A 14,062-nucleotide genomic window follows, 5' to 3' on the forward strand; every position below is an offset into this window, starting at 1 on the left:
AACCTCAGAAGGCAGAATGTATGGTACTGCTGATTGATACATATAAAAGTAAACTATTTTCTAGCTTTTGAACAACTAGTTTCTTCTTTCGGAAGAAGAGAGGGATAAGTTAAGAAGGAAGAGCAGATCACTCACACTTCAGAATCAGACGGACTCACCTGTTGTGAGATGGGGGGAGATAAAAATGAAGGGAGAGGTGCCAGAGAGAGAGAGAGAGAGAGAGAGAGAGAGAGAGAGAGAGAGAGAGAGAGAGAGAGAGAGAGAGTAGGAGGTCAAAGATAGTATACTACCAAGCACTGTGCCAACTTCGGTCCAGAGATGATCAGGGCAGAGTGAGAAGTAATGATGGATAAGTAATGATGGATTAGGCAATAGAGGAAGAGAAATGAACAGTGCAACTGAAAAATCTGTGAAAAAAATAATAATAGTAAAAGAGAGGGCAGAGAGTGAAGTGCAATTAAAAAGTAAAAGCAATAAATAAAATAATGACAAATACACATAACTCAAAAGGATGACAATGAAGAAAAAGAGAAGGAGGAATGTTCTAGTGACCAAGTTCCCATCTCTCGAGTTCAAGGAAATTAGTACCAGGTATGAGGACCCAAATAACTAGAGTGGTGAGCAGAAACTTTTGATCTTCAAGTCACTCTGTCACGCATGCTGGGTACTTCACGTTCAAAACAGATAATTTTACTTTACTCACTCATGTGTTCCGACACTTTAGTGGCGGTTATACCTATATAGAACAATGTACAGTGGACACAAATTAGTTTATAAACAATAGGTGTGGTTTTGCAAGTTTCTCTGTCTTTTATATTGTAAGATTTACCTATGTTAGGGCTGGAGTAAGGGTGGTGAGTGAGCACAGCATGGTGCAGGTTTTACAGCAGGAAAGATTGCAATAGTAAGAATCTGGGGGGTAATAGTTTGGGAATGTTATATGTCATGTGATGTTCCTAAGAGTCTTCAGGCACATTTTTCTGATGTTTTCTCAATTATTTGCAATTTTGTTCTTGCAATGAAGAATAAAAAGTACGCCAAGAGCGGCTGAGTAGCACTGCTGCATGGTGGCAGTAGTCAGTGTAGACCAGGATGATGCTGTCGCGCCTGGAGTGCTGGTTATTCTTTGTTTTTTAATTTCCCTGTTAACACATATCAATAACACAAATTTCACTCTAGACTAATTTGGGACCACTCTATTAAACAAGCCTGTAAAATTCTGCTTTAAAAATCATTTTGTTTGTAAAGGAAAACCAACCAATATATATAACAGAAAGAAACATTCCACATGGGAAAAATGTGTCTGCTTGCGTCTGTATATGTGCGGATGGATATGTGTGTGTGTGTGTGTGTGTGTGTGTGTGTGTGTGTGTGTGTGTGTGTGTGTGTGTACGAGTGTATACCTGTCCCTTTTTCCCCCCAAGGTAAATCTTTCTGCGTGTGTGTGTGTGTGTGTGTGTGTGTGTGTGTGTGTGTGCACGAGTGTATACCTGTCCCTTTTCCCCCCCAAGGTAAATCTTTCTGCTCCCGGGACTGGAATGACTCCTTACCCTCTCCCTTAAAACCCACATCCTTTCGTCTTTCCCTCTCCTTCCCTCTTTCCTGATGAAGCAACCATGGGTTGTGAAAGCTTGAAATTTGTGTGTGTGTTTGTGTATGTTATTGTCTCTATCAATGTACCAACGCTTTCATTTGGTAAGTTACAGAAAGAATCTTTGTTTTTAGATATATTTTCCCCACGTGGAATGTTTCCCTCTATATACACTCCTGGAAATTGAAATAAGAACACTGTCAATTCATTGTCCCAGGAAGGGGAAACTTTATTGACACATTCCTGGGGTCAGATACATCACATGATCACACTGACAGAACCACAGGCACATAGACACAGGCAACAGAGCATGCACAATGTCGGCACTAGTACAGTGTATATCCACCTTTCGCAGCAATGCAGGCTGCTATTCTCCCATGGAGACGATCGTAGAGATGCTGGATGTAGTCCTGTGGAACGGTTTGCCATGCCATTTCCACCTGGCGCCTCAGCTGGACCAGCGTTCGTGCTGGACCTGCAGATCGCGTGAGACGACGCTTCATCCAGTCCCAAACATGCTCAATGGGGGACAGATCCGGAGATCTTGCTGGCCAGGGTAGTTGACTTACACCTTCTAGAGCACGTTGGCTGGCACGGGATACATGCGGACGTGCACTGTCCTGTTGGAACAGCAAGTTCCCTTGCCGGTCTAGGAATCGTAGAACGATGGGTTCGATGACGGTTTGGATGTACAGTGCACTATTCAGTGGCCCCTCGACGATCACCAGAGGTGTACGGCCAGTGTACGAGATCGCTCCCCACACCATGATGCCGGGTGTTGGCCCTGTGTGTCTCGGTTGTATGCAGTCCTGATTGTGGCGCTCACCTGCACAGCGTCAAACACGCATACGACCATCATTGGCACCAAGGCAGAAGCGACTCTCATCGCTGAAGACGACACGTCTCCATTCGTCCCTCCATTCACACCTGTCGCGACACCACTGGAGGCGGGCTGCACGATGTTCGGGCGTGAGCGGAAGACGGCCTAACGGTGTGCGGGACCGTAGCCCAGCTTCATGGAGACGGTTGCGAATGGTCCTCGCCGATACCCCAGGAGCGACAACATCGTTGTACTGTGGAGACCTCACGCCCCACGTGTTGAGCAATTCGGTGGTACGTCCACCCGGCCTCCCGCATGCCCACTATACACCCTCGCTCAAAGTCCGTCAACTGCACATACGGTTCACGTCCACGCTGTCGCGGCATGCTACCAGTGTTAAAGACTGCGATGGAGCTCCGTATGCCGCGGCAAACTGGCTGACACTGACGGCGGCGGTGCACAAATGCTGCGCAGATAGCGCCATTCGACGGCCAACACCGCAGTTCCTGCTGTGTCCGCTGTGCCGTGCGTGTGATCATTGCTTGTACAGCCCTCTCGCAGTGTCCGGAGCAAGTATGGTGGGTCTGACACACCGGTGTCAATGTGTTCTTTTTTCCATTTCCAGGAGTGTATATATATAATGTAAATAAAATAGAAAGAAAGTTCCACATGGGAAAAATATATTAAAAACAAAGATTCCAAGACTTACCAAGCGGGAAAGCGCCGGTAGATAGGCACAATGAATAAAACACAAACACACACACTTCTTCAGGAAAGAGGGAAGGAGAGGGAAAGACGAAAGGATGTGGGTTTTAAGGGAGAGGGTAAGGAGTCATTCCAATCCTGGGAGCGGAAAGACTTCAGTTAGGGGGAAAAAAGGACAGGTGTACACTCGCACACACACACATATCCATCCGCAGATACACAGACACAAGAAGACATTTGTAAAGGCAACGAGTTCGGGCAGAGATATCAGTCAAGGCGGAAGAACAGAGGCAAAGAAGTTGTTGAAAGACAGGTGAAGTATGAGCGGCGGCAACTTGAAATTAGCGGAGGTTGAGGCCTGGCAGATATCGAGAAGAGAGGATATACTGAAGGGCGAGTTCCCATCTCCGGAGTTCGGATAGGTTGGTATTGGTGGGAAGTATCCAGATAACCCGGACGGTGTAACACTGTGCCAAGATGTGCTGGCCGTGCACCAAGGCATGTTTAGCCACAGGGTGATCCTCATTACCAACAAACACTGTCTGCCTGTGTCCATTCATGCGAATGGACAGTTTGTTGCTGGTCATTCCCACATAGAAAGCGTCACAATGTAGGCAGGTCAGTTGGTAAATCACATGGGTGCTTTCACACGTGGCTCTTCCTTTGATCGTGTACATCTTCCGGGTTACAGGACTGGAGCAGGTGGTGGTGGGAGGGTGCATAGGACAGGTTTTACACTGGGGGCGGTTACAAGGGTAGGAGCCAGAGGGTAGGGAAGGTGGTTTGGGGATTTCATAGGGATGAACCAAGAGGTTATGAAGGTTAGGTGGACGGCGGAAAGACACTCTTGGTGGAGTGGGGAGGATTTCATGAAGGATGGATCTCATTTCGGGGCAGGATTTTAGGAAGTCGTATCCCTGCTGGAGAGCCACATTCAGAGTCTGATCCAGTCCCGGGAAGTATCCTGTCACAAGTGGGGCCCTTTTAGGGTTCTTCTGTGAGAGGTTCTGGGTTTGAGGGGATGAGGAAGTGGCTCTGGTTATTTGCTTCTGTACCAGGTCGGGAGGGTAGTTGCGGGATGCGAAAGCTGTTTTCAGGTTGTTGGTGTAATGGTTCAGGGATTCAGGACTGGAGCAGATTCGTTTGCCATGTGGAAGTTTCTTTCTATTTTAAAACAAAGATTCCAAGACTTACCAAGCGGGAAAGCGCCGGTAGATAGGCACAATAAATAAAACACACAAACACATACACACAGAATTTCTAGCTTTCGCAACCGACGGTTGCTTCTTCATGAAAGAGGGAAGGAGAGGGAAAGACGAAAGGATGTGGGTTTTATGGGAGAGGGTAAGGAGTCATTCCAATCCCGGGAGCGGAAAGACTTCCCTTAGGGGCAAAAAACGACAGGTGTACACTCGCACACACACACACACATATCCATCCGCACATATCTGTTTTATTTACATATATATATATAAATAAAACAGAAAGAAACTTCCACATGGGAAAAATATATTAAAAACAAAGATTCCAAGACTTACCAAGCGGGAAAGCGCCGGCAGACAGGCACATGAACAAAACACACAAACACACACACAGAATTACAAGCTTTCGCAACTGGCAGTTGCTTCGTCAGGAAAGAGGGAAGGAGAGGGAAAAATGAAAGGATGTGGGTTTTAAGGGAGAGGGTAAGGAGTCATTCCAATCCCGGGAGCGGAAAGACTTCCCTTAGGGGAAAAAAAGGTGTCTGCTTGTGTCTGTGTATGTGCGGATGGATATGTGTGTGTGTGTGTGTGTGTGTGTGTGGGTGCGAGTGTACACCTGTCCTTTTTTTCCCCTAAGGGAAGTCTTTCCGCTCCCGGGATTGGAATGACTCCTTACCCTCTCCCTTAAAACCCACATCCTTTCATTTTTCCCTCTCCTTCCCTCTTTCCTGACGAAGCAACTGCCAGTTGCGAAAGCTCGTAATTCTGTGTGTGTGTCTGTGTTTTGTTCATGTGCCTGTCTGCCGGCGCTTTCCCGCTTGGTAAGTCTTGGAATCTTTGTTTTTAATATATATATATATATATATATATATATATATATATATATATATATAAACGTAATTGTTGGGTTCAAATTAATGATGATGTAAATAAAACAGAAAGAAACTTCCACATGGGAAAAATATATTAAAAACAAAGATTCCAAGACTTACCAAGCGGGAAAGCGCCGGCAGACAGGCACATGAACAAAACACACAAACACACACACAGAATTACGAGCTTTCGCAACTGGCAGTTGCTTCGTCAGGAAGGAAGGAAGGAGAGGGAAAAATGAAAAGATGTGGGTTTTAAGGGAGAGGGTAAGGAGTCATTCCAATCCCGGGAGCGGAAAGACTTCCCTTAGGGGAAAAAAAGGACAGGTGTACACTCGCACACACACTCGCACACATATCCATCCGCACATACACAGACACAAGCAGACATATTTAAAGGCAAATATGTCTGCTTGTGTCTGTGTATGTGCGGATGGATATGTGTGTGTGTGTGTGTGTGTGTGCGAGTGTACACCTGTCCTTTTTTTCCCCTAAGGGAAGTCTTTCCGCTCCCGGGATTGGAATGACTCCTTACCCTCTCCCTTAAAATCCACATCCTTTCATTTTTCCCTCTCCTTCCTTCCTTCCTGACGAAGCAACTGCCAGTTGCGAAAGCTCGTAATTCTGTGTGTGTGTTTGTGTGTTTTGTTCATGTGCCTGTCTGCCGGCGCTTTCCCGCTTGGTAAGTCTTGGAATCTTTGTTTTTAATATATATATGATTTTTCTGATTGTGTATCACATGAAGAATACCTGGTAATTTTGTGCTCCCTTGCCATTATAGCTTGCGTCCCAACTGCTTCCTTCAGCTGCATGGAAAGGCCAGCTCTCACTGATTCTACAACAGCAGCTGTGCCACCTTCTTCTCTGAGCTCTGTATCCTGCACGGTCAACAGACCCATATTAGAAATCTAACATCACACATTATACAACAAGTACAGAATTTTCATCTCGTCTTAATGGTAATTTAGAAGACATTTCAGTACATCAAACTTGGAAAGTGACATTATTTGCTGAGAGCCCCCATCTTGGGTTGCTCTCTGTCATCTGGTACAGTCTTTCTAGCTGACACCACTTCGGTGAATTGCACATATTTGTGATGAAGATGAGATTTAATCATTAGGGCAACACAAACACCCAGTTGCTGAGTGAAAAAAATCTTTGGCCTGGCCAGGAATTGAACCTAGGACCTTACAATTTAGCAGTAGCAATGCTAACCACTTGACCATGGGCTGTAGACTATTGATGTTATGAAAGATAACCAGGAAAATAACATAAATTTCTTACCAATCTCTTTATGCATTAACAGCATATCTCTGGCTTTCCAACATATAAAAATGCTTCTTTCTCTTCATCTCTGCCACAAGTAACATTATTAATTTAACTGTATTTTGAAAATGCTTAGATTTTTCCATATAAGTGTCAGCTTCAAATGCTAATAGCTAACTTTCAGTGTCATTTTTGTTCACTAATAGCTATCAGAAGCAGTATTTTCTTTATAAGTGAATAAACGTTCATGGAATCAGTAAAAATCTATTATCTAAAGTATCTCTGATTACAAGGAAATCACACCTGTAAGTATCGATGGCCATCTCTAGTTACAAAGAAAACTGTGCCACCTCCACAGCCATTAGGTACAGGATTGTTGAAAAGAACTTTTTTAGCCACCAGTACACCTGCAAAATTACATTGATAATAGAGTTTTGAATGAAATATCAGTTTTGTTTAAATAGCATCTTACAGCAAAATTGTTCTATAAAAACAACTTTTTTTGGTGACGTTATAGTTTAATGTGAATACAGTTATCAAAGATCCATCCCACTCTATGCACAACACAAAAATTACATCACAACGGACTGCATATATCACTCAATATTTATGACTATGTTGTGCCTATATACAAACTTCAACATATAATTTTAGTAACATGGTGCTGCATCAGTTGCACACTTTTTTCTGTTTTACTTCAGGAAAAAGGAGTTTTGTCAATATCAAGCAATTGTAACTACATGTAGTTCTGTGGTCTTTGTACTGCATATTTGTAAGAAACCCATTCTCTAAATAAACCTCCATTTGTTGTCTCATCTTTCGAATATTATTATTATCTGATAGGCAACAGAAACTGAAAAAAGGAGATTTGCCACTATCCTTAAGCTCAATTGTTCTTTTCTTTTACTAAGCACTGGGTATGGGAAAAGCAAGATAAATGCTAACACTCATATACCTGAAGATTTATTTATTCATTGATGTATTATGTTCTCTCAATCTCATCTTAAAAAGAACATTCAGGGATGTGAAATGAGTCGAGTTATACATTAACAGGCAGAAGCAGCCACTGCTGGCTGCTTCTGTGAATTATACTAGTGAAAACAAAGTATGACTAGCACAATCTTTTACTCACAGGAAACAAGTTTTAGTAGATTAGTTAAGTGTAGTAAAGTCATGCACTTATATTCTTGAAAACTTGTAATTAAACTATTTAGGAATAAAAATGATAAAATATTCATGAAAATATCCAAGTACAAAATATTTGATCACTGTCAGAACATAATTAAATTGCATAATGTTTTCAAGGTCTTTCTATGTAGGAAGCTGCTGCTACTATATAATACCTCAAACAAATCATTTTAGTTTTACACAGATCACTATTAGCTCTCCATATGTTGGTAAAAGCAGGATATATCTGATACAAATGTTAGAATTAAGCAGATTTCCCTTTCCTGACTCCAAGTACTCACATCTCTTGTAGGTGTGAATGATAATATATTATTCTATTTTGTGTTTAAATACTTGGGGAGTTTCAATTTCCTGACAAATATACACTGGCAACCTGTTACAGACTCTGTCGCCAGAAAATGAAACTCTATTCTGAACCCTTGAGAGGGATGCATAGCCCACAGGCAAATTATTTATATTTCTAGTATATGGTTGAAAACTGCTGAGTTCATCCTAAGTTCACTCTTGTTATCAAACACAAATTCCTTTCAGCCACAGATTTAGAAAGCATTGGTCGTGGGAATCTCAGCTTTCTCTTTTCTTGCGTGACATCCTGAGAACTATGGATGAGGGCCAACAGGCAGATTCCGTATTCCTAGGTTACCAGAAAGCATTTGATGTAGTGCCCCACTGCATACTGTTAATGAAGGTACGCGCATATGGAACAGGTTGCCCCATGTGTGAGCAGCTCGAAGACTTCTTAAGAAATTGAACTTATATGTCGTTTCCAATGGCGAGTGTTCACTAGAGACAAGGGTATTATCAGGAGCACCTGAGGGAAGTGTGACAGGAGCTCTATTATGCTCTGTATACATACATGATATGGAGGACAATGTGAGCAGCAGTTTGTTGATGACACTGTGGTGTATGGAAATGTGTCATCATTGAGTGATTGCAGTACATGGACTTAGACAAAATTTATAGTTGGTGCGATGAACAGCAGCTTCCTCTAAATGTAGAAAAATATAAGTTAAGGCAGATGAGTAGGAAAAACAGTCCTGTAATTTTTGAATACAGAATTAGTAATGTGCTGCTTGGTGCAATGGCATCAATTAAATATCTAGGCAAAACATTGCAGACCCATGAAATGGAACAAGCGTATACAGAAGATAGTAGCGAAGGTTAATGGTAGACTTTGTTTTATTGGGAGAATTTCAGGAAAGTGTAATCATCTATAAAGGAGACAGTGTATAAAACACTCGAGCAACTTGTTCTTAAGTACTGCTTGAATGTTTGGGATCCCCACCACATCAGATTAAAAGGAAACATTGAAGCAGTTCAAGGGTGTGCTGCTTGATTTGTTACCCATAGGTTTTATCAGCACATATGTACTATGGAGATGCTTCACGAATTCCAGTGGGAATCCCTGGAGGGAAGAGGATGTTCTTTTTGCAAGGCATTAATGGGAAAATTTAGAGAATTGGCATTCAAGGCTGACTGTGGAACAGTTCTATTATTAACTACTTAAATTTCACAAAAGGATGACAAAAATAAGATAAGAGAGATTAGGACTCATACGGAGGCATAGTTGTATTAGAACTGAGTTCATGAAATCATATACTGAGTCCTCAGTATAGAATCCTTTATGGAAGCCAAATCGAACTGCTGTTAAAATGTTATTCTCAGAAATATGGTTCAGTGTTCTCTTATAAGCTACTCACTCAAATAATTTTGAAAACATGGGAAGAAATTAGACCCATCTGTAATTAGTGCTCAGTTGCTTATCTCCACTTTTGTATATTGTTGTTACTAATATATGCATACTTCAGTCTTTCAGGAAATACTCCTGATTAAAAAGTTAACTCAAGGACGGTGCTACTAAGTTAGCACAAGATTCTCGTACTTCAGCTGATATAGCACCATATTCAGCGGAGTTGCTACTTTTTAGTAATGTAATGATTATTGTGACCCTAACAGATGATTTGGCAGACCTGATGTCTGGTAGCAGAGTATGCATGAACTGTCCAAGTAAGTTTATTGGATCTACTTTTGATGGAAGACTTTTTTTGTACCTGTGTTTCAAGCTACTGATATTGAATTTAGTACATAATATTTTAATTCCATATCATCTGTCTTGCTGCTACACTGCTTGGAAGTTGAATATCAATGGTCTTGCTCAGTTAATTTTTTATGCCTAATAATGCTCCAAATTGCCCTTGCCTTGTTCTGTGAATTTCGAATTTTTTGTGCATTATACAGGGTTTCTTCCTTTATGATGATGTGTTGGGCCATTTTGCTTATTTTGCATTAAATAAAGCTCTCTCTTCCTAGTGAAAGATATTTTGATCCCAGATGTTAATCACCATTTTTCTTATATTCTACTGTAAATGTGCCTGGTCTGCTGTAAAGGAAAGCTGGATTCATAATGTTGAAAGAATATTTTTAGGAAATAATTAAGTGCATATTGTAAAATTTTCCCAATTTTTTTATCCCATAAAGTCTCTATAAACAGTGCAACTGAGTCAGCATTTACAATTCTGTACAATTTCACTTTTCCTTTCTTAGGTAAACTTCACTGATAGGGATGCACAATTGCTACAATCTTCATCAGGTAAACCACTTATTATGAAGCTTACATCTATTTCATAACAAACAGACAAGCTTAGAAATAAATGATCAATTCTTGATGCACTATATCCTCCTATTCTTGTTGGGAATGTTACTGTGAAGCTCAAGCCAAAGCTGGGCATAATTAATTCTGATTGCCCTAAATCAGAAGTATCAGAGATGAAATCTGTATTTAAATTTCCACATACAATAGTTTCCAGTTATTTCTGCTATGTCTTATTAGTGCCCCCTCTAACTGCTAATGAAGCTTAAACCACTATCTGCTGGAGGGCTATAGGCTGTCATAACTGCTGTATTGTGCATTTCCAAATCTGTTACTGAGGTAAAGCTGTTCAATGCAGTATTCACAGGAGTCTATCGCATGGCCCTTTATTCCACTAATTGTGTAGATAGCAACTCCCCCTTTCCTCATATTACACCTACAGCAATGTGATACTAACTTGTATCCATCTAGGTGAATTAAAGATGAAGATGCGTTATGCATAACACATCTGTAAGAAATAATTTTTTAATTGAACAAACTACTTATCTTTTGGTGGAAAAATTGAAATGTAAAGTATAATGATTGTTAACTTTTGTACAGTTCAACCTGCAATTTTCTGTTTCTAAGAAACATGTAGCAAAAAGTGATGCCATGTTTTATAAGATAGATGCATAGCAATAATTCTCTGTTCTCTTCATTGATAACTTAATGAAATAAGCAATAGAATTACAATGCAATAACAAGCCATGTGGTCAACAATGTGGTAGTACATGTAAATAACTTTAATACAAAGTATTAATGTTCCACAATAGCATTTACTTAAAAGTTTGTTATGAACCAGATTTCAGCTTCTTAGGCCATCATCAGATAACTTATACTAAATAGATAGTCCACACAACTTCAGCTACAATTCAAAGCCATACAACGATATGTGATATTTATGACTACACCGATACAAGACACAAGTATAATATAAGACCTAAACAGACTCTGAACAAATAAATCTTATATTACAATATATTTAAATACTGAAACTATGTGAATGTATATGCCAAAAATGTTCTACAAGTGATTAATGGCACAGACTACAGTGTCATGTGCTTGTGTTTTGTACCGATATAGTCATACAATACCACATAACTTGGTTCAGCTATGAATTCTCACTGGAGTTGTGTAGACTATCTGTTTAGTATTTAATTATACAACAATGGCCTGTGAAGCCAAAAGCTGGTTTATAACAAAGTATAAATAGATATTATTGTTGAACATTAATACTTTGTATTTGAGTTATTAGCATGTCTATGTCCCTCAAAGAACCAACAGAGTATTCCAAAAATATTGATATTTTATATATACTCTTTATACATACATTATAATGATGTTCTTGGGAACTAATGGTTATTTCAGAAGGCTAAAATATTAGATTCAAAGTGTTTTTCACACAAACATGCACAAATGACACACATTTTGTGCATCTCAACCACCTGTTCAATATTTTCCTGATAAATGTTACCTGATGAATTGATCAGAATGGACATACCTGGTGACTGAACACCTCCAACAAATTTGTGGACAGAAAAGAACATAGCATCTTTGTGGACGGCAGTCTCATCGACACCAGGCAAAATGGGGTTCATGTCAAGTTTAACATAAGGAGCTGCAAGGAAACACACGCACACATTTTGAGTTAGTTGCAAATAAATATAAATTTTTGGACTAAATAAAATAATTAACAAATAGTATAGTTTGTTAGAACTATTGTGAATTATCAACAATAGTGTCTGAATTAAAAGGTGTGACAGAATATTATGATACACTGCATATAACTAACCTGCAGAAGCATAATCCCAAAATGCAAGAGCACCATACTGATGTAATAGAAGAGTTGTGGCGATATCATCAGCAAGGACACCTGTAACATTGGATGCTGCAGAAAAGCATCCAATGAGCTTTGGCCCAAGACCATGGTGTGCTTGCAACTGCTGTTCTAGATCTACAAGGTCAAGGTGGCCTTCTTTAGTTTCTCTGATTCGTACTATCTGCAGCAGAAAATATGTCCCATATATCACAATAATTTTTGTAAAGCAGTTATGCACATACACTTAACAGTTTCTTAAAAATAAATACTGCTTGTAACTGCAATTAAGGCATAAATACAGCACTGTTCATTCTTAAATTTCTGAAATGTTAAACTACATTATACATTTAGCACACATACATCACAATGATTTGAGACTTTGTTTCTCTTCTTGAAAAAATAAGAAATCAATTTTGTAGCATTTCACACTTTGAGCAATTGAAAAACAGTACATGTAACTAAAACACTATCATATAATGTACTGTAATGTAAATAAGTAATATTAGTGATGCCACTTTGTTGACCAAGAGAAATTTCTGATCAATGGATAGTTCCAGAAACATCCAATCAACATTTTGCAATTGCTATTTAATATTTATTCATGTTTTAATGTTGTAAGACAATGTACAGAAGGTTAAACAGTTGTTCATCTCTAATCACTCAATCTGTCAGATGATTAACGCCCAGCCTCCTCTCCCCCTCCTCCTCTACCATGTCATGTACTGATGTTTTTTTTCATGCAAATGACACTGACTACTGAAATGTCAATAACAGAGCAATAGTGCACAATTAAACAAACATCAGTTTCACTCATAACATTTTAATGTGCAATATGAACCACAGGTTGTTTCTGGCAAATCTCCACATCACTGAGAAGTGAATGCTAGTTTAAAGCACAGATTGAAAAATCTGTGGGCTGACTACAATTTGATCCTGTGACCTTTCAGTTTCCAGGTACGTACTTGACCACCAACTAGGGTTGCCAACTCTCCCGTATTATACAGGAACTTCCACATTCTTCTGAATTTTTTAAGCCTACTTCCATCTCCCATGTTTATTTTATACATTGCGATTATCTTGTTTCTTTGTTGTTCCACCTAATTCGAGTAACGCAAAATGGAAGAATCCAAAATTCCACATAAAAAGAGAGGAAAGTACTTCTTTACGCATCAGGAGAAATGAGAAGAAACTTATCTATGGGTTAATCCTGTAAAAGGAAACAATTCTAAAGTGTATTGCACCCTTTGCAAGCTTGAAATCAGCATAGCACATGGTGGTAATACAGACGGCCAGCAGCACGCTAACACCGGACACAACAGCAGAGTTAGTGGAAATAATACGTCTAAGATATCCAGCTATTTTCAGTGCCTAAGTGATAGTTCCACTAGTGGTGAAACCAACAAAGTTGCAGTGGGTGAGTTATTGTTTGTGTATCATACAGTGAAACACAACCTAAGTTATATTAGCATAGACTGTGCAAATAAACTTGCAAAGGATATTTATGGATTCGGATGTGACAATTGGTAGGCTGAAAGCACAGTCAATTGCAAAAAATTGTATTAGTGCCTAGAAGTGTAATTGATTTCCTAGATGTGCTTAATGATCCAGAGAAGTGTAGCATCTTTTTTTCTGTGACTTCAGATGGATCAAATTTCAAGAATAGGGAAATGTTTCCTGTAGTAATCAGGTACGTTGAACCTTGTCTTGGCACCAGAAATAAACTACTAGATTTTGTGGAACAAGCAGAAGAGAGTGCTAATCATATTCATGCTTTGACAGAAAACAGTCTGGCATCTCATTCATTAAGTGTAAATAACATTTAGTCTTAAAGTGTCGATAATGCTAGTGTTGATTATGGCAAAAATAAGGCTGTCATGAAATTGTTGAGTGAAAAAAATAACAAAATATTTAAAGCAAACCGCACAAATCACATGATCTATAAAGCCACTAAATATGCTTCTGATATCTTA

At 39.6% G+C, this 14,062-nt stretch overlaps 1 protein-coding gene across 1 annotated transcript in view; it reads right to left on the reverse strand.

Moving 5' to 3' along the window:
* The window catches only part of LOC126281283 (uncharacterized), an 895,930-nt gene that overhangs the window by 72,614 nt on the left and 809,254 nt on the right, over positions 1 to 14,062 (reverse strand). Inside the window, exons 4-7 of the mRNA XM_049980105.1 lie at positions 12,066 to 12,273; positions 11,775 to 11,891; positions 6,760 to 6,863; positions 5,941 to 6,068 (exon numbers count right to left, since the gene is read on the reverse strand). Of these exons, the coding sequence (XP_049836062.1) occupies positions 5,941 to 6,068; positions 6,760 to 6,863; positions 11,775 to 11,891; positions 12,066 to 12,273 (557 nt within the window). The remainder of the gene's footprint in view (positions 1 to 5,940; positions 6,069 to 6,759; positions 6,864 to 11,774; positions 11,892 to 12,065; positions 12,274 to 14,062) is intronic.

This window comes from Schistocerca gregaria, chromosome 7 (genome assembly GCF_023897955.1).
Source record: "Schistocerca gregaria isolate iqSchGreg1 chromosome 7, iqSchGreg1.2, whole genome shotgun sequence".
Classification (NCBI taxonomy): domain Eukaryota; kingdom Metazoa; phylum Arthropoda; class Insecta; order Orthoptera; family Acrididae; genus Schistocerca; species Schistocerca gregaria.